The sequence below is a fragment of the Lemur catta genome, chromosome 3, assembly GCF_020740605.2.
Source record: "Lemur catta isolate mLemCat1 chromosome 3, mLemCat1.pri, whole genome shotgun sequence".
Classification (NCBI taxonomy): domain Eukaryota; kingdom Metazoa; phylum Chordata; class Mammalia; order Primates; family Lemuridae; genus Lemur; species Lemur catta.
Window position 1 is genome coordinate 80,015,440 of NC_059130.1, and position 26,132 is coordinate 80,041,571.

The 26,132-nt window shown below is 38.9% G+C and overlaps 1 protein-coding gene across 6 annotated transcripts in view; it reads right to left on the bottom strand.

Annotated features, from left to right (window-relative positions):
* The window catches only part of NFIA (nuclear factor I A), a 351,020-nt gene that overhangs the window by 273,566 nt on the left and 51,322 nt on the right, over nt 1–26,132 (bottom strand). Inside the window, exon 3 of one of the 6 annotated variants that reach the window (XM_045547891.1) lies at nt 21,345–21,635. The exons of the other annotated variants lie outside the window; for them this stretch is intronic. Coding sequence (XP_045403847.1) covers nt 21,583–21,635 — 53 coding nt within the window. The 3' untranslated portion in view covers nt 21,345–21,582. Of the gene's footprint in view, nt 1–21,344; nt 21,636–26,132 lie in introns of those variants that run through there. 6 annotated transcript variants of the gene reach the window in all.

Below are 26,132 nucleotides of genomic sequence, written 5' to 3' on the forward strand. Positions count from 1 at the left end.
ATGAATATGTGAGGAATTGATTTTTAAACCCATGTAAATTCTTAGAGACAATGCAGACTGACTTAATTATAATCAATAAGATCTACAGACATTGAAGCAACCCAGCAGAAACACTGTTACCAAAAAGCATAGCATAAAAATCACTCTGTGGCTCCCTTTGTACACAACAGTGATATGACCTTAATAAATATTTCATTCCTTTCAGTGAATAACCAAGCATCAAGATAGCAAATTTTAATAGCTATGAAATAATATCATAATGACTCTAGAAAGAAAATTCCTCTTTTAGAAAAAAGTAACCTTATTCTAAAATATAACTTCTAGTCTTCATTTCCAAAATATACTCTAAATCAGTACATACTTACTCACAAATGAGTATATGTATCTATCTTCCTTTCCATATACAGATTGATGTATTGCTTAAAGAGGTTTTATGGGGCACTTTTCTCACTATGGCAACATTAGAAAAGTCATATGGGAAAAGATGTAAGTTCTTCAAGCACAAGAACATTATCTTTTCATCCCCACACAAAGTAGGAGCTCAATAAATACTCTTGGACTGACTGTCTTTAGGGAGTAGCCAGCAGTCATGTTGAGGGGCAGCCTATACAGGGACTCGCAGGTTTCTTTCATGAGTTCTAATTAATAGCTAAGTGTCCATAAACTGTAAGTAGCATGGATTGTTTCTTCACTAAGTACATTATCATACATTTACCCACATTGAAGTCCATCTGCTATTTTTCTTCTCACTTGCCCAGTGTGGGTGGATCGTCTGATACAGGGAGAAGAAAATGAGTATGGAACGCAGACGGAGCTGGGTTCAAAGCTCAACTACATATCTTAGGCAAGTCACTTGGTGTCATCAGGGAAACAGGGATAATGTTACCTAACTTATAAGATTGTTATGAAGATTAAAGATAACAATTTTAATGCATCTGTCACAATACCACTCAGGTTATAGGTATATATTAAATGGAAACACACTATATTTTCTCATACAAGTAAATTTCCCTATTCTTTTTATCCTTATCTCTAAAATAGCCCTCGGTCAAAAGCGATAATTACAATTCCACTATAAAGTAGATTTTGCTACCGTATCTGGGCAATATTTTTATTTTTAAACCTAAATAGATTATCTGCAGTAGTGGAATGATTCACATAGCTCTCTACCCCTTTACATAATTCTAAAAGGTTGTCTAAGCAAAGTTTGCCTAATAAAAACAGTTTTGCCTTTTATCCTATAGCTTAAATATTTAATTATCCTAGTATTATTAGAGATTTCACTAACTTGCTGAGCCTGACAAAGTGATTATGAATTGGAATTACATGTTGTAAAGGTTTCCATGTTTCTAGGTACTCAGTAGGCTGCCAACTCATAGATCCTAAACTCTACAATACCCTACTATAATGAGGAGTAAACCTTCAAATTATCTGGTTTCTTTTTTTATTAATATTTAGATCATCAAAACCCAAATTTATAACCCTAAAAAGAAATGATCAAGATCAAATTGGCAGAAATATTTTCTCTCAGTTTCTCTCAATTCTCTCATCTATACATGGTAGGTTCCTGAATTTGTCAAGGACATTAAAGAACAGCTAAATCAGCAGTAAAGCTGCAAAAAGGTGTAAGCAAAAATATTACCCATGAGTCGATCTGCTGGAGTCAAATAGATATAGTTTTCCTTTAGTGCATTCTTAGCTGTGATTTAGAGTTCTTCAAATTTCCATAATTCTCGAGTTTAATTAACTAAATATATACCTGGTTTGGTAGCATTTCAACTACATATATGCATATAAAACATGCCTTTAATTAGCTTAAAATGGCTGCTTTTCTTTTATACAGCATTTTGTAAGAATTTCCCAGTGTTTGAGTTAAATATACAGACAAAAAGAAAAGATTTCATTCCAACAAAGGTTATCAAAATCAGATGACAATGATTTACAAAATATACATTTATTTCAGAATTTAAAAATTAAAGGAAAGTATAGTTTATCCCTAGCTTTAAAAATTAATGTATAGGGTAATTTTTTTTATCTTTTTAGAGACAAGTTCTTGCTCTGTCGCACACGCTGGAGTGCAGTGGTACAATCACAATTCACTGCAGCCTGAAACTCTTGGGCTCAAGCAATCCTCCCACCTCTGCCTCTGAAGTAGCTGGGACTACAGGCACATGCCACCATGCGTGGCTAATTTTTCTTATTTTTTGTAGAGACAGGGTCTCACTATGGTGCCCAGGCTGGTCTCTAACTCCTAAATTCAAATGATCCTCCTGCCTCAGCCTCCCAAAGTGCTGGGATAATAGGCATGAGCCACTATGCCCGGCCTATGGGGTAATTTAGATATTATACTGTAATGCAGTAGTAAAGAAATAACATAACATTAAATAGTATTTTCTTCTCTAACTTCTCTACTAAAACTCTGAGTAAACTTTTCTAAGAAATAAATTTATATAATGTTTCCTCAACAGTTTGTTCATTGTTAGTAACGACCTAGACAATACAAAACCATTTAATTAAAAAAATAAAGCACTAGCTTTCTCTCCTATCCCCCTTTCTCACCGAAATGATACTTTCACTTTATAATCCTCAATCTGGAAATTTCTGATGTGCACAGGAGGTCGTGGGGCCCTCAGGCCCTGCAGCAGGGTGTCATGTTGAGGCGGTGGCTGTGGCAGGCACTCTTCACTAGTAAATGCCACTGCCAGTCACCCCTTCCTCAGCCCACCCACTCCAGAGACTGGAAAGCTGGATACTCATTTTCCCCAAATTTCCTTGCAGACAGAACAACCCAGTTTTGGCCAGTAAATCATAGGGAGATGTCTCTTGTGTAGTCTCTAGAAAAGTTTTCACTTTCCTGATAATTGGAACAAACAACTCAAAACACTGGGAAAAGCAGCCATTTTAAGCTGATTAAAAGCATGTTTTATATACATGTATGTAGCTGAAATGCCATCTCCCCCATTATCCTGCCTTGAACTTACCATATGGCAACCATAAAATGACAAGCATTTTTTTTTTTAAGTTAACAAATAAAGCATGTCAGGACAGAAAAAAAGGGAAAGTATCTGGATTCTTGTTGGTATTAGTTAGCAAATAAAACAATACTAACTATTACCTCTGGCTCACTGTTATGTAAGAAAAATAAATCTTTGTTTAAACCACTGTTAAACTAAAACTTTCGTGTCTTGCAGCCAACAGCATTCTCAAGATGTAGCTGTAATTATTTAAAACGCCCTATGATTCATTTAAACACCTGGATTTCAAGAATTTTAAGGGAAAGACAAAAAAAATGGGAACACAGGGCCCATATTTTCACATAGCACTAAGTGGCTAGAGCCAAGGGGCCCCACAGTGGGACTCATGGCCTTTCAATGGGACATGGGCTTTATGTCCACAGACTACTTCACTCCTTTACTTATTTCTCTAGCTGCTGCAAGCATTTGAGTTTGAGACCCCAGCATACAAAAATATATACTATGTACTATAAAAACAATAAAATATTTTATTTCTTGCTGGCTAGAATTTAGATATCCAGCAAAATAATCCTGATCTCTCATTTGTGAAAGTGTATTTCCTTTTTCTGACAACTAACTTTTTCAACAGGCGTACCAATTGGGGTTTGCTTTCACAGCACACCACCATGTCACCAAAGAACACAATACTAGTTAGAGCTAAAGACAATATGACAGCCAGACACGGTGGCTCACTCATGTAATCCTAGCCCTTTGGGAGACCAAGGCGGGAGGATTGCTTAAGGCCAGGAGTTTGAGGTTGTAGTGAGCTATGATGATGCCACTGTACTCTAGCCTGGGCGACAGAGTGAGATCCTGCCTTAAAAACAAAACAAAACAAGGCAAAAAGACAATATGATGGTGATAATAATAACAGCTACTATTTACTAAGACTATGAAATTCTAGGCAATGTGCTTTACAAATGCCATGACACTCAATCTTTTAAAATAAAAATTAAAAAAAAACAATTAGGTAGGTCTGTTATCTTTATTTTTAGAATAAAGTGAGTCTCAGAGAAAGGAACTGATCGAAAATCACACAGCTAACAAGCAGTAGACAGAGAATTTGAATCTAGGTCTTTCTGACTCCGAGACATATAACTCTTTATCACAGGTTATACTGCTTCACAAAGAAGAAACCAAAAATATGATTTTTTAAAATAAACATTCCATAAAATGTCTCAGATCCTACATCTTATTTCTATGTAACTACATTCTAACATGAATATTACATCAAATATTTGATTTTTAATGCCCATTAGTCTAAGTCTTGATTCCGGTATAGGATTTTTTTTTTTCAAAAGGCACTTCCTTCTTAAGTGTAACTGACCTGGTACAGTAAGTTCTTGAGATTCAAAAGTGACTCATTTCCAAAGCTCTACACATTAGCAGCTGGTATTATTCAATCTGAGATTTAAATTTATAATGTACTCTTGATAATGTACTCCCAATACATTTTTCACTTCTCTATCTCTTGAATGACACAAGATAAAAGATCTTTAAGGTATAAATATTTTATATAAACTTTCACTCTGTTTTTCCTCAGCCATTTTCCATTTGCAAACACTAGACATCATGCTTAAAAAAAAAAAAGGTTGAAAGAGTTTTATGGATTACGTTGAGGGGCCTGAGAACTGCTTCTCCATTCTGCTGTGGCAGCAGACACCACAGCTACCAGCCTAACGGCCCTTGCTGGCTAATCAGAACGTTCCTCCCTAAATGGGGTCTGATTCAGAGTACTGTTTTTCCATGGGGAAGACAGTGGCCTAAAAGGGAACGAATTCCCAACATCATCTAGCGTGACAAACTAAAATTTATGCAGGATACTGGTAATGCCAATGGAACCCTGGTATCGGAATAACTCATTTAGCCCGAGGGGTAAGGACACAACCACCCCACCCAGACAGAAGAAGGGAGGCTTACCAGGACTCGGCAGACCCTAACGAGGTGTGTGGCTTTTGGCAAATCACTGAATAATTCTCCGTCTTTCTTTTCACATTTGAAAAATGAATAAATTAACCCATCAAAGGTTTTCAAACTATCTGCACAGATTCCCCCAGGGCCTTGCTACTTAAAATGTGGTCAGTGCATGTTTAACACCTCAGGAGTTTATTCAACATGCAGGGTCTCTAGCGCCACCCAGACCTACAGAGTCAGAGTCTGCACAGAACAAGTTTCCCAGGTGACGCCCTGGGGGTTCATGACAGCTGTGGCTTCTTCTGGAAGGAAGATGAAGAGGGCCAAAGCTAGCATGGATCCAGTACCCCACACTTTTTCCACTTCAAAAATACATATTTATATGTGTGTGTGCATGCCTGTGTGTATTTTTCTCCCTGTTTCTGAAGAAAAGATTCCTGTTTAAAGAATATTTGAAACCATTGGATAACATGATCTATAACGTCCTTCATAACTGCAGATGTCTATGACGTTATGAATTTGCAAAACTCCTTACATTCACCACTTTAAGGACTACTTGTTTTCTACATTTAACTCATTTTGGACAGAAGCCTTCTATAATTCTTTACCAATATTCTTATATGGAGAAACATAATTTAGTGTTTTCCTGAAGATATTATTAAGAATACAAGCGTTCTAATATAGTGTACAGCCAAAAAACTATTTAGGAATGATACGTATATAGGATTTGTGTGTCTACACATATATAAATAAATATATACAGATGTACACACATATACAGATATTCCTCAGCTTATGATGGGGTTGCATCCTGGTAAACCCTTCGTTAAGTTGAAAAATTGTTAAGGTGAACCATTGTAAGTCATGGGACCATCTGTGAATGTATGTGTGTGTATATATACGACGGGGTGTCAAGCTACTATCCATCTCAACCCCTTTAACAGTGTCTCCACGTCTTCCCTCACTGTTCAGCTGCCAGCTAACACCTCTTGTTTGCTTCCAGTTTCCAGACTCCAGCCACTGTCCACTATGACTTTATTTGCTGCTCTGGAATGAAAAATCAGACTCGTGTTTAAAATAGAAGTTGTTAGACCTCATTGAGGGTCTCTTTTGTGCATAAAGATTGTGCTCTCTATTGCTTGAACTTTGATAAAATCTAACTGGACAACTGGAGGCTGCTTGTGCTTTTATTCTAGTTTTCAGACAGTATTCCCAAATGTAAAAAAAAAACCAAACAAAAAAACCCTGCAGGTACATGATGTCTTACTGTAAATGACTTTACAAAAAAAATGTGTGTTTCGCTTTCTCAGTTCTCCTCATCTCACACCAATGCAAATATGTAGATTGTGAAAATCTCTGTAAAAGCACTTGAAAAGTCTGAAAAATGTGAGCTGGTGCTGTACCATGATGGCAACCATCCAGGGAACAGGAGAGTAAAGAGGAGAATGCAAGAGAACCTCCTCAGTGTGCACAGTCATCTGCACTAGTCCGCTTTCCCATGCCTCTAAAGCAGCCCCAGAGCTGGACAAACTAGAATGGTGTGAGTCAGTGCAGTTATAACCTACTCTGAGATCCAGAGAGGTGAGGCTTAGACCCCTCGATGTTCATCGTCCTTATCATGTGCTCAGTGCAATCCTTCTCTACCTGTGAGGCAGGAGAGTCTCCATAGATCACACAAAGAGGCATTCCCTTGGCTGAACCTACAGAGAGAAAGCTTAAATATCCCATTTCAAAGTTGGATGACACATAAGAGTGTTCCTCAAAATGTAGCATGCATCAGAATCACCTGAAGGACTCCATAAACAGCAGACTGATTCACTAGGTCTGGGAAGGAGCTGGGGATTTGCATTTCTAGCAAGTTTCAAGTGAAGCTGATGCTGCTGGTCTGACAACCATCCGACCATCCGTTGAGAAGCACTAACCTAGGTCAAGCCCTTATTTTAAAGATGAGACAACAGGGGACCAGAGGGTGAAATGATTCAGCCAAAGGCACAGAATGGGTGCTAAGGAAGCAGGGATTCTAGTTCTTCTCCCCTGCCCACAGTTCACAGCGCTCCCTATCAAAGAACAGCCCACACTGATTCAAGGAAAGGTATCCAAAGAATGTCTTTATCTATAAACAAAGATCCTTGCTGCTTTATACTTATTTGGCATTTTAAAATTTCATCTACCTTATCTAATTTTATTCTCGCAACAACCTGATGAGGCAGGCAGAACAAAGATTAACGTCCCTATTTTAGTGATTAAGAAACTGAGGTGCAGAGTTGTTAAACAGCATATCCGAAGCCACAGTTAGTTCAGTGATATAGCAGACTCGTGCTATGCAGGGTGTGGTCTGAGTCTCTACAGCACGATCATCCCAGCGAGCTTGTCAGAAATGCAGCACCTCGGGCCCCACCGCAGCCATACTGATTCAGAATCTGCAGTTTAACAAGATCCCAAGTTGATTGGGATTGCATGAACAATAAAGTTTGAAAAGCAGTGGTATAGACAAGCCTAGAAAACAGGTCATCTAATTCCAAGATCAATGCTTTCTCTTCCCACTTTTTTTTTTCTCTCATCCTCCGCAACTACTGGTCAGTGTCATCTTGATTTGTTTTCCAACATGGCCTAATTAAGAAGTTAACTCTCACCAGGTAAAAAAACACTTATAGTGTTTTGCCCTTAAAAAAATATTAAACTAGGTCAAATTACCTTTATTACCACTCTTGGTAATTCCTCTATAGCCATTTTCTTGACGGATGTATAGACCTTGTATGAAATGAATCCTCAGAGAAGAAGATGGAAAAAAAACAAGACAGTGATCAATGGATTCAATTAGTTACAGTATAATTCTACCAAGATGAAAAAAAGATCGAGATGCAATGCAACTACTCCAGGGTGGCTAAAATACTTTACCCAGAAAGTACACCATTTCTTTCCCACATTCTTCAACTAGTTAAGTTCAGGAAAGCACAAAACAGCTGCTCCTAAGACACCTGGGAAAATAACCACAATAAATGCAAGGCTCCTCACAACTGGAAGTATTTAAATACTGTTTTAACGGTCTAGGCAAGATGACAACTGCATCTCTTCACACACAGGAAGTGTTATACAGACCAATTTCTCTAATGACGGCAAATAAACCCCTCTCGCAACATACAGTCAACCAAGAATTAACTCTGTGGTTACTGTCAAGACCACAGTTTTGAAACGTGTACGCAGGATTTTTCCTCCAACTTTTCAAATCAATCCTTTCTATTGAGATTCTCCGTTAGAAACCAGAATGCTGATGTAGTGCACTTGTGAAAAGCTGATTAATTCAGCATGGCAAAATGTAAATTCAAATGATTTCTTGGAAAATATATTAATCCTAGGCATTTGAATGAGTAAATATAAGTACAAACACAAAAGGGTTTTTTGTTGTTGTTGTTTTTTGGTAACTTCAGAGTTGCTTTGTACAAACACATGATTAATTAATCTGGGTAGTATGATTCCAAACATTAAAATTAATGCTCAGGACACAGAAACAACCATTTATAATACCTGAGTAGATCAGTATATTAAATAAAGCCCTCTGCAATGCAAAATAAAAATTATTTAAGAAAGATATAAATCTATTAAAAGGAAGGTTTTTTCCTAGTTTAAAAATAATGTGGTTAATTAATAAAGCTGATCAAATGATTAATAGAATCAACAATCTTAATCCTATTATTTTCAAAGATGAAAAGGCTTTTCTGCCAAGAGCCAACTGTCTCCATTTGCTTAAGAACAATAAAATCTGATTGACTATGATCTACCTACTCTATCTGAGATAATTTGGCATAGGCATACCTTTAATTCTCTTTGTATTTCTTTATAAGATACACAAAGCTGTTAGTGGTTTATCCCTCTGAAACCTGGGGATTCGTGTAAATAACTTTAACAGTGGGATCACACATAACAATTTACAGAGCACTATGGCATAATGCAATTCAAAGTTGTGTTTGATTTAAAATGTTTAAAGTCCAACCACAGTGTCAGTCTGCCCAGAGAAATCTCTTATAAAAGTTTTCACACTCTGTTGGGTTAAGAGACAGTGGGTATTAATCCTATGGCTTCTACGCCAAGCTTCCTTTTTGTGGTCAGCAGAGAGGCTATGTGGTTGGTCTGAAGGAGTCCAAAGTCTTTTTTCTGTGTTAAAACAAGGGAAAGTGGGCCGGTTACAGAGTAAAAGAAAAACCACAGCCAGCACACTCTGCTGTAGCTTTTCCCTTAAATGTGGCCTAGAGCTATTCTGCTTTCCAAAAAAAGGTTTAATTTAAACCATACACAGTGCTGCAGGCTGCCACGTTTCCAAACTCAACATTCCTTTCTAATCTGTGCACTTTAGAACCAGCATACTCTGTTTCCAATGGTACTCAGACAAGCTTTAATAAATAAAATATCACTGACCGTCCATTACTTAATTTGATAATAATACATCCCTTTTACCCTTCCTCTACTGACATTATTCTAAGTGCTTACTCGAGTGTGTTGAACTGTTGCAAACATCACCTCTAAAAAATAAGTTCTGTTCTCTTTCAGGGAGTGGAGGGAAGGGAAGAAGGAGCTACAGAGTGAGGGACTTACGAACGTTAGCAAGTGGTCCAGAGCTCAAGAAAACTATCACTTTGTGAAAAGACTGCATGTGCCAAAAACAGCTTATTATTTTTATGTTTAAAAACAAAAAAGCCCCAAAGCCTAAAAAAATTGTTTGTTTATTCCTTGGATATGACACCAGAATCTATGCTGTCATTCGAAACATCACCAAGAAAGACGACAGGCACCATAGCTCCCAGCTACAGAACAGCCACATGACCACTGCGGGTCTCCCTGGCCATCAGTGTAGCTAGTGCTGATCACCACACTGGCCGGAGTGAACAGAATGAATACTCCACAGCTGGGGAGCTTTAATTTTTTGCCTCAGTGTATTCACTTGGATGTTCATTAAGAACTCCAACCCCAGCGGGCAGTCCGGCACAAGGTTTACTATGTGAGTTGCCATGCTCTATTATACATGACACTTGTCAATTAAAGAGGAAACCCTTTTAAAGCAAACTGAAGTTAAGCTGGTACTTTCTTCAACATCTGATTTACCGCTGCTGTTATCGTCCAAAAGGAAGTTTGTTTTAGAACAATGATAGCAGTAGTAATCCTCCTATTTCAGTACTGAGGGATTTTAAACACATTCAGGGCACTGGGGACCTGTCAAAAGGTTTCTTTCAACAGAACTATGTATTTTCAGCAGTAAAAGGAAGGTCTTACTGATGGGATAACTGCCAAGATCAGACAATTTTTCAGCCTTAACAGTTTAGAGAATATCATTTTAAACTACCTGGTATAATACAAATGTGGCACAATAGATCAATGCAATGAATTCTCTATAGTCAGTAAAATGCTCTCCTAAATAATGAAATCCATTAATAATGATTACTGCCCCGGTACCTTCACCACAAAAGTAATGCCCAATGCTACATCTCAATGGTCTCTAATAAATACATACAAGTCCCACAATAAGAACATAATCATAACAGGGCAAATGAGTGCAGATTCCAGTGAGAGTGCAAACTAAAAAGCCATTATGTAGGACAGTCCCTGTTCGAAACTTATTTTACCTTGTAAAATACACTTTCCTTATCTGTGAAATGGGGCTTAAGAGGAGGTGATCTCTTAGGTCCCTTCCAGCTCTATGAGTCCATGAGGGTTTAAAATTTTCTCATGGGTTTTAATTCTTAATGAACTTGCTTTAGGACTTTCACCAGCACACCAATAATAATTAATGCCAATATGGGGCCATGAAACTTTTGCAATGAAACTTTAATTTGCATTGATCTGGAGGGAAAAGAATGTAAGAGAGAAGATTTCAACTTTAGATTTTTTTTTTTTTTTTAAGTCAGACATCATTTGTTTCCTGAAAAACTGAAAGCAGCACATCTGGAACATACAATTGCAGGAACATACAATTTCTTGGAAATGTACGTGGGTGATTCAGTACATATAAACAGTCATAAGAAAGTACACCTTCACATTCTTCTTTAAAAGAAAAACTTCAAATCTCAGAAATATATTTCAATTATATTCTGGCTAATAATTATAATGAATACTCATTGTTTATTCTGTGACCAACATGATGATAAATCCTTTGTATACATTACTCTAATTTACTCCTCACAACAAGCTATTATTATCCCCATTTTACAAATGAGGAAATCAAGGCTTATGGAGATTGAAGTAACCTCTCCCAGGTGACAGAATTAACAAGTAACCTAGACAGAATTAAAACCAAATCAGTTTAACCCCAGAGCCGAAGCTTTTAGCAACAATGTACACAGTGTCTTTTCTTGTTAAATTATATCCATGTGGTAATTTGGTTAAACCAAGTTGCCTTTTATTTCTGTGTGATATGACTGCTGTAAGTGTCATAGTTCAGATTTCAATTTAAGATCGGTTTGTACGCAGATTACTTCTATATCATAGATCTTTAATCTGCTTTATTAAGTATATGTTTTTAAATTCTCAATTTACAATATTTACCAACACCCTGAGTTAAGCTGTAGGAAAGGATGCTCCTTAACTTGGGAGCTAAGTATCAAATTGTCTCCCAATATTTTTAACAAATCTTCCAAAATGCTCTGGACTAAAGGGAGAAAATGTAAAAAAGACCTATAAGGAAACTCATATTAGGACACTCTTTTCATCTCACTTAACTTGAAAAGCCAAGCTTTGTAGAGACTTTCCTAAGCTGACCAATAAGGAGACAATTTAAAAGACACGAACTGCTTGCAGACAGACAAGTTACTTGAAGCTCTAAAGACAAGGGCAGCCCAGCGACTCATAAAAAATAAACTAATAAACACTAACCTAGAATCCTTGGACCATCACATGTCTAATAAGGCAGGAAGACCTAGGGGCTATTTTAGTACATCAAAACCTCAAACAAAAACTATACGCTTACCCATGAAACAACTGAACAAACTAGCTAAAACATCAACCAACTCAGCATAAAAAATATTTCACAATCTTACTGCTGATGGCTCATTCGCAGGTTCAGTTATACATGTTTGCTGTACAAATGTGAAAACAAATTCATTATTAAGCAACGCAGTTCGTCTGGAACATAAACATTTTCAAAACGTTTATGGAAGAAAAAATAATAGTTCAGGTGTTTTGGTGATAAAAGGATTGGAAGTTACAGAATCAAAGTTACTGTTGAAGACATCAACAGCAAACCTGAATCTCAGATTTAGATCCACTTACAGACCATGCAGGCAAATGTTTGAAGCAAGCTGCTGATGCACCATATTAATAGGGAACGGTGGGGATTATGGCAAACTAGAAGGCACGGATTCCATCCAAAGGCATTCAAATTGAAGTGTTTGAAAACACTGTGCTGGCAGCATTCAATCCACAGAACACTGATTTACCAGCCCTGAACTCAACACACTCATTTCATTGATAGGGAAACTTGTTTTTAGAAAAGTAAAGGGACCTGCCTAAATTCACTGCCTGAATCACTCCCCACCTTAAATGACTATATCAGGACCAGGACGAAAGTTTCCTGACTCACCCTTGGGCTCATTTATTGAACAAACCCAGTGCTTATGTCTGGCAAGGCTCTCTGGTAAAAGCAGGGCCAGAAAGAGCATGATTTAAGTCCCTGCCCTCACTCTCCTTAGAGTAAGAGACACAGACCAGGAAACAAACATTACAATATTAACCCTATAATATTAATCATTGCAATATTAACCCTACAATGATTCTCTGTTCTCATAAACTGCAATGAGAACACAGGAGGCAAACAGAAGCCACGTTAGGGGATGCAGGGCTCAAATTTTAAAGTGTCCAACCTTTGTATGTATGTACTACTATGTTATAATGTGTTTGGATGTTATTTTGTTATACCTTGAAAGCAACACATTCCACCAAAAGATGAAAAAGGCCTCGGATCATGATACTCTTGGAAAGTCTTAGTTCGCAAAAATTTTAAAAGCCCTGTTATAAATCTTATAAAATGAGAATTTATAATAGAAATACTGACAGACCTTTAATTATGGCAGCACTATGGGGCTTTGTATAATAAAGCCCACATATTTCCAGCTTAGATCATTATTTATAGGATGCCTTGAAAAGGATTTTATTTACAAGTGCCTGCCTGAATCAATGAGGTGAAGTTTTACACAAGGAAAGGAAGTGCAAAGTACACTGTTTGAAAAAGCAGGGATTTACCTCCTGGGGTCCAGGAGGCCCAGGGACTAGGGGCTTCAGGCAGTGAATGATGATTCTGACTCCTCCAGTTTGTATAAAAGGTTGAAGTTCAGTCTGGCGCAGTGCAGCATTCCACAAGACCTGCTGCCTCTTTGGGCAGGCGATTAATCTCATGATCGATAGACCATATGATTAGGCACTAATAGCTGATAGGAGGAGAGAATAAACAACCATAAATTTGCTTTGTACCGAGTAATCCAAGTGTAAGAAGGGTCATTTAATGGCCACATCGGGTCATGTTACCTAAGGGGCCATATGGAATAAAAATGGAAGATACATACATTTTTAAAGATCTTCAACTATTATCTCAGGGTTATGGGGACCAGGGTGGGACTATCTGTGCAGCATCTATTAGTGTAGTATTCTTGGGCGACAGACCAAGGTTTCCACATCCTGAGTGTGAAGGGTGACTGCAGAAGGAAAAACGGAAAAGTCCCATTGTTGAAATAATTCCTCCATAAGCACTATCACCAACCACCCTCAGTATAATATAAGTGGCCTTGGGTGGTCCGGCTCGTCATTCTGTGAACCACTGGAATCTGTGCCTAAGGGAGAAACGAAAGGGCAGCAGCACTGAGGACGTAGAGAAGCACTGTGCGTGTCAAAGCAGTTGCTGGACTGTTTAATTTCGCCTTTGCATGCAGATCACTGCTCTGAGTTCCAGGGCTGTTTCTCAGGGTGTCATGAACTTCCAGTATTGGGAATGGTTACGCGACATAAAAGCTGGGATCTAGAAGGTCATAAATCTCATTCTTTCTTTTCTCCTTTTCCCCGGCTTCTTCCCTTTCTAAGACTCTGACCTCCTCCATCAGCCCCCTGAAAGAAAGAAATCAATCACTCCCAGACTAAAATGAAAACCTGAGCCTTCTCTACGCATTGGATGGTTTTTCCCTTGTCTGGGACAAAATTCAAGGAAAATCTACAAAATCTCAATTCCCTCTTATGTGTGTGCCCTTCTCTCCACCCCACCCTGAGCCCGGGGAAGCAAAAAGCCCTTAAGCTCTTGCTATCAATGACCATGAAAAAGGAAAGGAAGACACTTTGTTAGCCTAAAAGGAATGTACTAGAGAAATTAATTGTTGGATGAAAAAGAACATCAACTGGTCTTGCGCTGAGCTCTCAGCCCCACAGCATACTACTACACAAATCTCTTTTCTTTGAAAACGATCTGGGAAACAAGCCCCTCCAATCACCCTCTCCACTTCTGAATTGCTCCTCCCAGACCCGGTGTCTTCATGCCCCTCCCTCCCCAGTCCTACTAATATGGCCTTTGTTAATTTCCAAGCCTTGAGGGAACAACTGTTCACAACCCTGCCTTCCAGTCTAATTGTTCAATACTGCTGATAGCTCTTGAGCCCACAGAAGAGTATTCGATCTGCTCTTTGAGAAGAAAGCAGGCGCTTCAGACACCCTGGGGCTTGTTGGGGGAATTTTGTTGTTGTTGTTCCCAGGAAGCTGAGAAATTCATTCCCCATTCAAAGACAAGCGTTATCAATACCCCTGAGGAAGTTGCTATAGCCAACTCAGATGAGAATTTTATAATTTTGCCCCCCAAAATCCCTTCTTGGTTTATATTTGTTCAAAGACTTTCCACTCACAGAACTTCTGAGCTGGAAGACTTCTGGGCCAGTTGTGTTGTACCATGAAAGGATGTCCCGAAATGTTAAATTGCAAAGGACACTCCAATGTCCAGCCATTTTTTCTGGTAACACTTCTTGGAACAATAAGACCAGCTCAGCTGGGACCACCCATATCATACTAACTCCCACTCAGGAGGAAGGACTTGCCTGGAAAGGAAACACACTAGAAGGCCAGGATAATCCTTTGGGCCAATGTGCTCAGCTCACAGGGGAGGGATGCAGAACACGGTGATAGAAAGGGACTTGGCAGAGAACACAGAGCTGAGTGGAGCACAGCTTACCCCTGGGAGCATGATTCGTGGGTCAGTGCTCTTTCCTCTACACCACCCTGCCTCCTAACATGTATTTTTTAGCAGTCTTCCTTAGAATCTAGTATTCATTTCTTACCATCTTTGAAACACTGAGAACACAGGGAAGAGACTCTCAGTTCCCTTCTTAAACCAGTCTGAGTTCTTCTCAGAAGCAAAAAGAAAAGTCTCTGAAAGACACACAAAGCTTGTTTAGATCCAAATCAGCTGTCCTGCCAGGAGCTTGGTGGTTACCGGTAAGCTTGTCCTTACAGAAACACTGAAGAGCCTAGAGTTGGCTATCATCTGGTTCATGGCAGTAATGACAGTCTAATAACTACCATTTACTGAACATATAATATAGACTAGAACATTCACAAAATCATTTCTAATTGTCAAACCATCCCCAAAGTTAATATTGTCCCATCCACCTCATTTTACAAATTAAAAAAAAGATGAAGAAACTCAGAGACGTTAAGCAACTTGCCCAAAGTCACACAGCCCATCAGCAGCAGAGACAAGATTTGAATCACATCTATCTGACACAAAGGCTGATTAGTTTTCCATTAGATCATGATGTTTTCCATATTGGCTTAATAATTGAAGGGTGAGATTGCCTTAGCTTTCAGGAATTAGTTGGTACCGGTACCAATAACTGGCCCTTTTGGTTTACATTTTTCTAAGCATGAAAGCCATACAGTCTTCCACCATTCCCATGGATACCAAAGTCTTATATCACTAACACAATCAGAAACAAGTCAGTCTTAGCAACAGCACTAAGTATAGACTGAGGCCAGGGCTATGAGGGCAAAAAGAAGTGGAATAGAAGAGACTGAGGATTTTAAAAAATATGTTATTATGAAACATGAAAAAGGAAAACAAAAGAATCTTTAATTTGTTTATTCTTCTATCCGCAGCAAATATTAGCTGAGCTCGTACTATGCACCAAACTTTCCTAAGTTAGATTGGAAAGAGAATGGTTCAGTTTCCCAACTTCTTTTTGCCTATTTAGACACCACGGTATCAGCCATACCAAAGGTAATTCATCAACAGTTCTCCTTTATCTTCCCATTGTACTCTGACATTGATGCTCTATAAATGGAATAGAATCTGCAGCTAATTTTATTTCTGTTCTAGGTACTATAGAGTCATGCTTCTGCCCTTTTCTAAATGGGAAGTACCCATAAAGTAGAGTTTGGGAGATGTATGTTCAAATGATGCAGGGCACTTGAAATGATCCGCATTCTCCTGAAAGGAAGATTCATATACACAACTTCAACAGTTCCACTAGTCAGCAGCTTTCTGTTGTTACCCAATGGTTTACAGAGATATGAAAAATGAACCAGGCCTTCACCCAGATACCCACAATGACACTTCCTAAAAAGTCTTCTAGAAGGTGCTAAGTCATAAAGAACCAGCAGGCGTTAACCAGATAAAGAGGATAGGGAAGGTGTTGTTAGAGTCCGAGGGAATGAAATGTACAGAGGTCCTAAAGCCAGAAAGAATGTGGAATACTGAAGAAGCTACAAATAGCATATTATGGCTAGAAGATGGGAGGGGTGATAAGGCTAGAGAGAGGTAAGCGGAGACCAGGATTTCAAGGGGACTTGCAAAAACAACCATTCACTGATTCTTCCATTCACTTCACAAATGCTAATGAGCACCTACTACATAAGAGGCAGGGCTGTGGGGATACCAAGATGGATGAGCAACGTGTCAGGATACCTGTTACCACAACTACTCAACAATGAGCTGAACTTTAAGCAGCTGGTTAATGTTCAATGTGTAATGTAAACTGGAATACAAGAAAATACCCCTTGCTTTTCCTAATCGACCTACTAAATTAAGCTACTCACACCTGGAGGGGAAAGACTCACTTGCACTGGTATACAATGAACATTAGCCAACCCCCTAGGACAATGCTGGACTTCTGCCCACTCGTCAATATTAATTGCAACATATACAGATGCAACCCTGTGTTCTCCCATTTCACCAATTTCAGCCCTCACACCAAGGTACCTTCTTAATCCAACTGAAGTTTCAGGGCACACACTTCAGTGCAACTGGGACTCTAAAAATTCACATGGTATCATTAAGCACCACCAGGTGAAAAAAATGAAAATTATATGCTTTCCAACAACACAGAAAGACCAAAGTCTATTTCCAAAGAGGGGGAAAAAAATCAGCCTAAGGGCTGTTAGAAGAAGGCAAAATGATTTTCCAACAATGACCACATAGGCAGCCAGATTTTTCCACCTAGTAAGATTCTACTTTAAAAATTTTAAATAAAATAAAATGTCTCAATTCCAGAGACTTGACTCTATTACAGTAACCCAAAAAAATATTACACCACAAAATATCTTCTTTGGTGATTGAAACTAATTTTAAGCACTTAAAATTCACTCAGGCATTCACCTTGATTTCCATCATTTCCAAAGATGCAGAACCTACCTGGCTTATGGTAGATTTACAGCAACACTGAGGAAAGAATGGTGCATAGCTTCAGGATCATACTCATTTGAAAAGAACCATCCATAAGATCCGCTGACTCACTGCTTGGTCAGGGGTCCTAACAATGTAAAATATAACTTAGGCAAGCCTGTGATGCCAGTCCTTCCTGGACCCAGCCTCCTCACACTCCACTTTCAACCTCGAGTAAATAAATACCTTGTTAAGTGAAGTTAAACACACATAAAACTATTTTTTAAAAATTTTATGAGAGATGAGAATCCATTCATGGATACAGAAACTTTTATCAAGTATCTTCTGAATGCTTCACAAAGCAGCCCTTTCCTATAAAGAGCATACCACTGGGGGAGAGGGAACAGTGGGAAACAAGTAAATCCACAGCTGCAACAGCAAAGGTGCAGTCATGAGTCACTTACACACAGAGTATGACAGAATCACAAGTAAGGAGCACCAAATGAACCCAAGGTAATCCGGGAAGGCTTCCTGGAGAAGGGGTTTTGCTTTTTGTTTGCTTGTTTGTTTTTTGTTTTTTGAGCCAAGCCTTGTGGAAGAAACAGAAATTATTAAGGAAATTTTCAGGTAGTTATGCACATATAATTAGGCTGTGACAGGTTAGCAATGTTTACATTCTAGAAGGTTTTCTGTTAGGTTTCACAGAATGGGAAAAACTGCTCAATAAAATCTGCTCCTTCGTGGCTCAACCTAGGCATGCTGGAATTTCTGAAAAGGTATGGTTGGTTGAATTAATGACCCTCCAAGATGTCCATGTCCTAATCCCCAGAACCCATAAATATTACAACAGGAACCCTGCAGATGCAATCAAGCCAAGAATCTTGAGATGGAGAGATTATCCTGGATTATGTGGGTGGGGCAATGATGTAATCACAAAGTTCCTTAAAAGGGAGGCAGAAGATCAATGACTCAGGAGAAGGAAGCAGAGATCAGAGTGATGCGGCTACCAGCCAAGGAATGCAAAACCAGCCAGACATTGAAACGGGCAAGGAACAGATTCTACCCTGGAGTCTGCAGAAGGAACCAGCCGTGAGAACACCTTGATTTTAGCCCAGTAAGACTGGTTTTTAGACTTCCCAGTTCCCAGAATTGTAAGAGAATAAATCTTTGTTATTTTAAACCACTAAATTTGTGTTAATTTGTTACAGTAGCAATAGAGAACTAAAACACAGGATTTACAATAACACAAAGAACAGCTGAGTTAAACTGGCACTAACTTGACCCCACAAATCCAGGGCACCAGGATGTGCCAGAGAAGAGAGACAACGTGGTAGTGTTCATTAATGAAGAGTTAAATTTCACATGTAAAACTTAAGGCAGACAAACTGCAAATGGTTCAACTTGTTTATGTCACTGAGAGAGAGCAATCGTGCACAGTGCAGGAGATTAATATCTGAGTGCCTATGTGTCCAACACCATTCCAGCCTCAGCTTCTGCATATAACTCATTACTCCAGAGATACCCAAACACATGTCCATGTGTGAAAAAGAAAGTTACTAAATATACAGTACTAGGAGGGTAGGGATTTTTGTCCCATTTGTTCACTGCTGTATCTTCAGCACCTACAACACTTGGCACATAGTAGGTGCTCAATCATATTTAGTGAATTAATGAACATCTGGAGATCAAACTTAGAAAACCTACTTGTGAATAACAACCAAGTCATCCAGTGGACAATGTTTCTTTTGAAAGGTTATCTGACCAGCCAGACCCTACATATTTTGAGAAACCCATCCTCCTTTACAATTACACTTCCAGTTTTACCCATGTAGTGTGATGTGTAATAAAAATGGCAAAACAAAAATTCAGAAAGAAAAGTCAGTGAAATCAGGTCATAGGGCACTATGTTAGCTTCGTGTTCTTACCATGCTTGAAGGAAGTATTAATTTCCTCAAAAATTCTTTGCCTTGGCTTAGTGATGAAAAGGCACAAAACAGGCAAAAGTCTGACACTCTTAGATTTGCTATTAATGCCACCAGCATTTCAAGAATAAAATATCTACAAGAAGATCTGGAAACCCCTTAATTAAATGAAATTTTAGAGGCATTTGAAATATTCCAAAGTTAAGGGCTAAAGGGGAAGGCAATATCACACTTAGACTGGTGAGGATGAAGTAACAGCAGCGGCCAAACCAGGGCAGGTCAACATGCATTTCCAAGAGGACCCTGTGTGTAAGGTATGCCCTGATGCCATTATTCCTTTTTCTTCTGCTAAAGATGGACCCAGGGTAAGAATTATATAGCTTTAGGCATTGGGCTAAAGGCTAACACAAAGGAAAATAAACATCTATCCATTCTTTCTGTGCCACGCTAGGTGCTAGATCCCAGAGAGAGAAAAGTAATTATCATTAGTCACTGGGCATTCTCTTTGTACCACGAAGCCGTGCTAAGTATGAGGTATGGTCCCATTACATCATCCTCATTTTTACAATGAAGAAAGGCTTAGAGAGGTTTCCTAACTCTCCCAAGTTCAAGTGGCTAGTGCTTGGCAAAGTAAGAATCTGAATTCAGGTACATATGACTCCAGGGCCCATATCTTTATGTACAAATGTCCAAGTGCCTCTGCCCCACAAAGGGCCAGCACCTGAGCTTTGCCCATCAGTAAATGCCATCACGAAGTCAGACCTCAACATGCACACATGCACATGCATGCACATGTGCACAGACAGACACACACACACACACACTAGTCTGGGAATAAATGTGGAGACAAAAGTTTTCCACAGAGCTACCTGCCACAGGAACACAAAAATGTTGTTTAAAACCTAGAACTGTGGTTCTTATGCTTTATCATACGTCATAATCACCTAGAGGGCTTGTTTAAATTGGACCCCACCCCCTGAATTTCTGATTTCCTAGGTCTAGAGTGGGGGCCAAGGATTTGCATTTCTAACAAGTCCCCCTCTGAGCTGATCCAGGTACCATACTTTGAGAACCACTGATCTATACATCTGCAATATAAGCTCTGCAAGGGCAAGGATTCTGTCTCTTCTGTTATCTAGAAGAACCTAGTTGGCACATAATAGGTACTCAAAAAGTATTTAATGAATGAATTAGTCTGCTTTGTACTGGAAAAACAGATAATCAAATTTATTAGAATTGTGTGTAAACTAAGCAGAAATAGCTTCTGACTCTGGCCCAGGAAAATATCCCAGGATTAAGGACTTCAGCACCTTAACGAATACAGTGACATGTCCTTTGGCCTCTCGGAGGCATGGTGTCAACGTATGGATACTGTCATTACAACCTTTCTCAAGCACAGTGATACGGCATATTGGAAAGCACATGGAATCGCTGCTAATCCTATACTTACCGAGTACAGACTACACAGCTATTCTACGTATCTAGATGTCCTCACACAGGTTCCTAACCTAGTGAATCTTAGTATTCTCCTCTATAAAATGGGTTCATGGAAAGATCAGAAGTAGTATAGGAAGTGTTCAGCTATGTGTCCAGCACACAGTAAGAATTCTCAAATGGCAGCTATGATTAACTTAATCGCAAACGTATGTTTGTCAAGGTCATCATGGAAATCCTGATCTTCAATAAAGAGTCATTCACTCAGCGATATTTAGCAAATATTTACTGAGCATGCCATTGACTCTGTGGCGCATGTTTGGTTCTTAGATGCCACATTGAGTACAGGTTAAAAAAAAAAAAATCCCCTCCCTAGATTTCTTGCCACCCCAAAGGGCTTGTTATTCTAAAAACCCTGTTGAGAAAAGGCCCAAAAAATGATTCTGGAAGAGCTCATGAACAAGAATCAACAAGAGTTATGTAAACAGGTGAAGCCAGGTGTTCCTCCTCTCTGAGGAGGCATGAAGAGGGTTGAGTCAACAATCCTACTTGCTCTGGGGCCAAACGGTTGCCACACAAGAGTTCTCCAGGCCAGTGTGAATGTACCAGCAGAGAAGCTGGGAGCGACAGCGAAGGTTCCCTCCCGGGCTCTCTCTTAAGTTCTTGGCACACGTGCAGGCACTTTCTATGTGTGACAGGAGCCTCTGTCTGTGTCTTCCCGTCTCCGCACCTGAAAAACTAAAGACAACACATCTTGCAAAATGCCCCTCCCTCCTGAAAACATTTCAGTGGAAGTTAGTGTGTACCCCGTATATATTTGCATCCAGTTATACTGTTAAGAAAACTAAAATTACAAGTAACGAACCAGACAGCAGAAAGTAACCTTCAGAATTTTCATATTCCTGTGTTCATTCATAATGTAAAAGACTTAGAAAGGTACCCATTTGGACTCTTGGGAATAGGAAAATCCCAAAACCATAGTTTACTATTTTCAAAGGAGTTTCAATATGGGCAGAAATCAAGAATACTGTTCTTCAGGCTAAGTTTATATCCTGAAATATGCTTCTTGTAAGAAATAATTTTAAAATGTGGAATCTAAAATTAAGCAAAAATAACATACAGTATGTTCAGCTTTGAAATTTGCCGGGACTCAGCCAAGTTTACCATAAACAGAAGGCAGAATTGTCTATTTTTAACTTTACAGCCCTTGGGTGATTAAAATTTTGAGCCATAATAAACAACTTTTTTCTTCTTTGCAACATAATTTCTCATTTGAAATTGCAGTCTTTTTAGTTGTTTAGGAGATACGGATTGAGCACTTCATGTTTTTAAATTCTTTCTTAAACGGTAATTTCTTGTAGAGACTAAACGCATGCATTAGCATGCCAAAAGCACAAATTAAAAAAAAAAAAAAAAGGAAAGAAAAGGGAAAAAAACCTCACCACAGCCCCAAACTGAATTGCCTTCTCTTTTTTCTGTTTTAACTGTTCAACAATTAGCGCTTTTGGTCAGTCGCATTTTAGGAGAACACTGTAACAGATCCCGCCACTCGGCTTCTATAAGTGGAGTTGCCACAAGCACCTCACCATCACCCAGCAGATTTTTTGGCAATTTGGTATGTTTCCATACCTATCATGTCAGCAGAAAGTGTATCTTCCCACTAGGAAAGACAGTTGTATACGCAATAAACCAATAGCCTTTGACACGCCAGTTAATTACATCAGTTAGCTACTATCTCCTGTGCACGACTGCTGTGTTAATGAAACTATTTCGGTGTGGAAATTAAACAGGTCAAGACAAGTAGATTGGGAAATAGAAGGGATTTAGGGTCATATACAATGTCAATGTGCTGAGTCATACAGAACTTAACCTTGGCCTCCAGAAAGGACATAAAATTTTCCCCTCTGCTGTCAGTAATGTTAGTCTTCTTTTTCTTTGGCATCACTTAGTGCTAAATAGCTCAAAACTCTTTAGAAATTATAAAGTTTAATTGTATTGCCTCCCCTTTAAGGTTTATTAGCAGTTATTAGAGACAAACCAAAGACTAGTATCCATAGGTGCTGACTTTAAATGCAATTGTTTTTCCCCCCTGAGGAAAAGGAACCAAAGACAATGCCAGATTTCTGTTTTAGAGGGTAGGGTGAAAAATGATGGTGACAGTCACTCATTTTGAAACAAGATGAGCAGATGTGTTGGAAAAACAGGTCAGGCAGTGCAAGGAGATGTTAACTCCAGTTTTTTGTTTTATTTTCGTGTTGAGCAGGAGTTTGAGGATCCAGAGAAAGACTTAACTCCTCCTTCTGCCTTCTAAGAGCATTAGAGAACATCCCACCCTAATTTCACCACTTAACTATCCACTTAAGCTTGTAACAGAGGTCATTCTAAGGAATCTCTTCTCCAACTGTACAGCCACGTACTCTTCAATTGCCCCTCACAAAATATGCTTTCCTAATTCATTAGCATCCAGGTCTCCATTTTGTTGCAGTTCCTGTTACTTAGCATTTTGTGCCCAAAACTGGGCAAAAAAAAAAAAAAAAAAAAAAATCCAGCTGTGGTCAGACCACAGCCCAACACAGCATTAGCTTTTTAAATGGCAATGTCACACTGCTGGCCCCTACTAATCTTGTGGTCCATGCACACTGTTGGGTTAGCTGTCAAATTAGGGTTCCTCCACCCTGCTTTTGTATAATGAAGTTTCTAATTCTAAAACCAGGATGCGCCATTCCTAGCCTGCCTATGTTTAACAGAAAATGGGGATTTTCATCCCATTTTCATCTCACCAATCCTCTCCCCAGCTGTGCCAGAATGCCCAGAGGTAAGAGTCTTTTGAAAGGAGCTTTCCGATGCCACAGTCCAAAATCATGAAACAGTCTTTTATCATTGGATTCTCCACATCCCAGGCTACTTTATAAATAGCATTTTTCCCCTACAGAAAATATGTAAAGCCACTGGGAGTTGGGGGGGCATTTTCTACACATAGAAAACAAGATAATTTCTCATTAGTCTTGAAACAATACAGGTGTACTGTAAATTGTTCATTTCTTATTCTGGAGTATAAAATTTGCATTTTTGCATTTTATAATGTAAAATCAGACACTGTATACTGGCCTTCTCCTGCCTATCCGCCCTCAAAAAAACCAACCAGATATTTACCGATATCCTGGAGGCCAGTAAACAATTTAGGTTTTTTCTGTAGGCAATAGTAAGAAATGTTGATTGCATTTACTTAGCTATCAGCAAGTAACAAGCTGTATAGCCTTCAGGGCAGGTGTGCAGAAAAGTATAAAAGGGGGAGCTATGTTTTAAAAAAATGTACACTGGCCAATTTTCAGTACTTATCTCAGCCTTGCAGCCCCACTGCCTGCCTGACTCAGGGTCATATAAGGATTTAGAGCTTAGGGAGTGAGTGGTCTCAAGGCATTTACCTCCTTGGATATTCCTATTGTCATTTATTGGGTATCATCTGAGTTTGGTGGAGTCTAACGTCTGGATTTCCACCAGGTCATGGATCTGCAGGGAGAGTTATTCTTCTACTGAGTTTTCAAAACATCCTGCTAATTTGACCCATTAAGTTACCAACCTTTTTTTTTTTTTTTTGTAAAAACTCCTAAGTATAGGAAGCAATTTTATACCTCCCTGGAAGATGGTAGGAGTAGAAATATGCTTAACCTGATGCTTATCAGCATTAGAAATTAGAATGAACTTCTTAATACTTCAGCTTATGACATAGTCTCTTAAAGAAGAATGGGAATACATCTGTTTGGGGTAATTTAGATGTAGCTGTGCCCGAAGGCAAGAGGAAAGGCATGACCACTTCCCAATAACTGAATGAGTTCATTAAGAATGCCACCATGGCAGGCACCAATGACTCAGAACTAAGACAGGAGAGAATATTATGAAATCTCATAGTTAGGGAATGCTGATCTGTATCAGCTACTAACTTCCCAGACTAGCTTTCAGCGAGTTACTTTAACTTCTCTTGCCAACTTTCTGTCTGGAAAAGAGATACCCAGAAATCTCTTAGGTGAAAGAGATCTCTTAGGTGCTATTCGAATAGCACCGTCCCAGGTTAAGAGTCAACTACAAATCTACTTGCTCTGCAGCACCAACAAGCTGCACAGAACCCACTCAGAAAGATACTTGTGTCTCAGCTACCTAGTATTAATAACAGGAGCTGTACAGATGGGGTTCTGGGCTATACTCTACATATTTAACTTCATTTTTATTTTCAGAGTAACCAAATGTGTTAAGAATTATTTTTGTTTTACAGATTAGGAAATCAAGGCTCAGAGAGTTTAAAATGACTAGTTCTTTATACGAAAGTGAGAGAGACAGGATTGAACCACAGAGCTACTGGACCGCAAAGAAGGACTCTTCCTACTTCTAAAGGAGTAGAGGGTAAGACCACTGTATTTTGAAAATAATTTTTGTTTTACTAAAAATGAGTGGGAAAAATGCTCTTGCTTTTTACTTCTCTGAGGTGAAAAGTTGCCATAAGCACTTTTCTCTCTCCTCCATCTAATTTGGTCTCCTTCAACAGGAAGGAAGGAAGGAAGGAAGGAAGGAAGGAAGGAAGGAAGGAAGGAAGGAAGGAAGGAAGGAAGGAAGGAAATGAGCTAACAGTAGAAATACAGAGTGTTTAATTTTTACATGCTAATTAATGCATAAACAACATCTATCACAACTGGAAAAGATTTCACAGCTTCCATATTTCTTCCTCCAAACAAGCAAGTGGATCAAAATCAGCCCTGACAAATCATTGCTGAGACTGAGGCTTAAAGCTGTGAGCAACCAAAACACCTATGCCTGAGGTAGATATATTTTAAAGCAGAGGTTTTTAGCCCTGGTTGCAAACCTGGAATCACCAGGGGAGCTTTAAAAATACTAATGCACAGATCCCACCCCAGATAATTCTAAGTGGGCAGCCACAGTGTCTTAAAGCAATGAAATGAGGGTTAAAACAATACAGAATAAGTCTATTTAGAATTCACCCCAGGATAAAAAGTCCCAGTAGAGAGAGAGAGAGAGAGACTGTGTATTCCAGTAATTCATATGACAAATGTGATTTTAAAAAGTTATAAACATATCTGCACTAGTTTGCCATCCAAATGCCCCCCAGAACCAGGTTGACCCTAAGTTCCAGTCCTGATTCTTCCATATTAAAATACAATTCACTTAGCTTTTCTGAATCCCTTTTTTTCTGTGTAAAATCAGGTCAATAATACCTACCTTGCA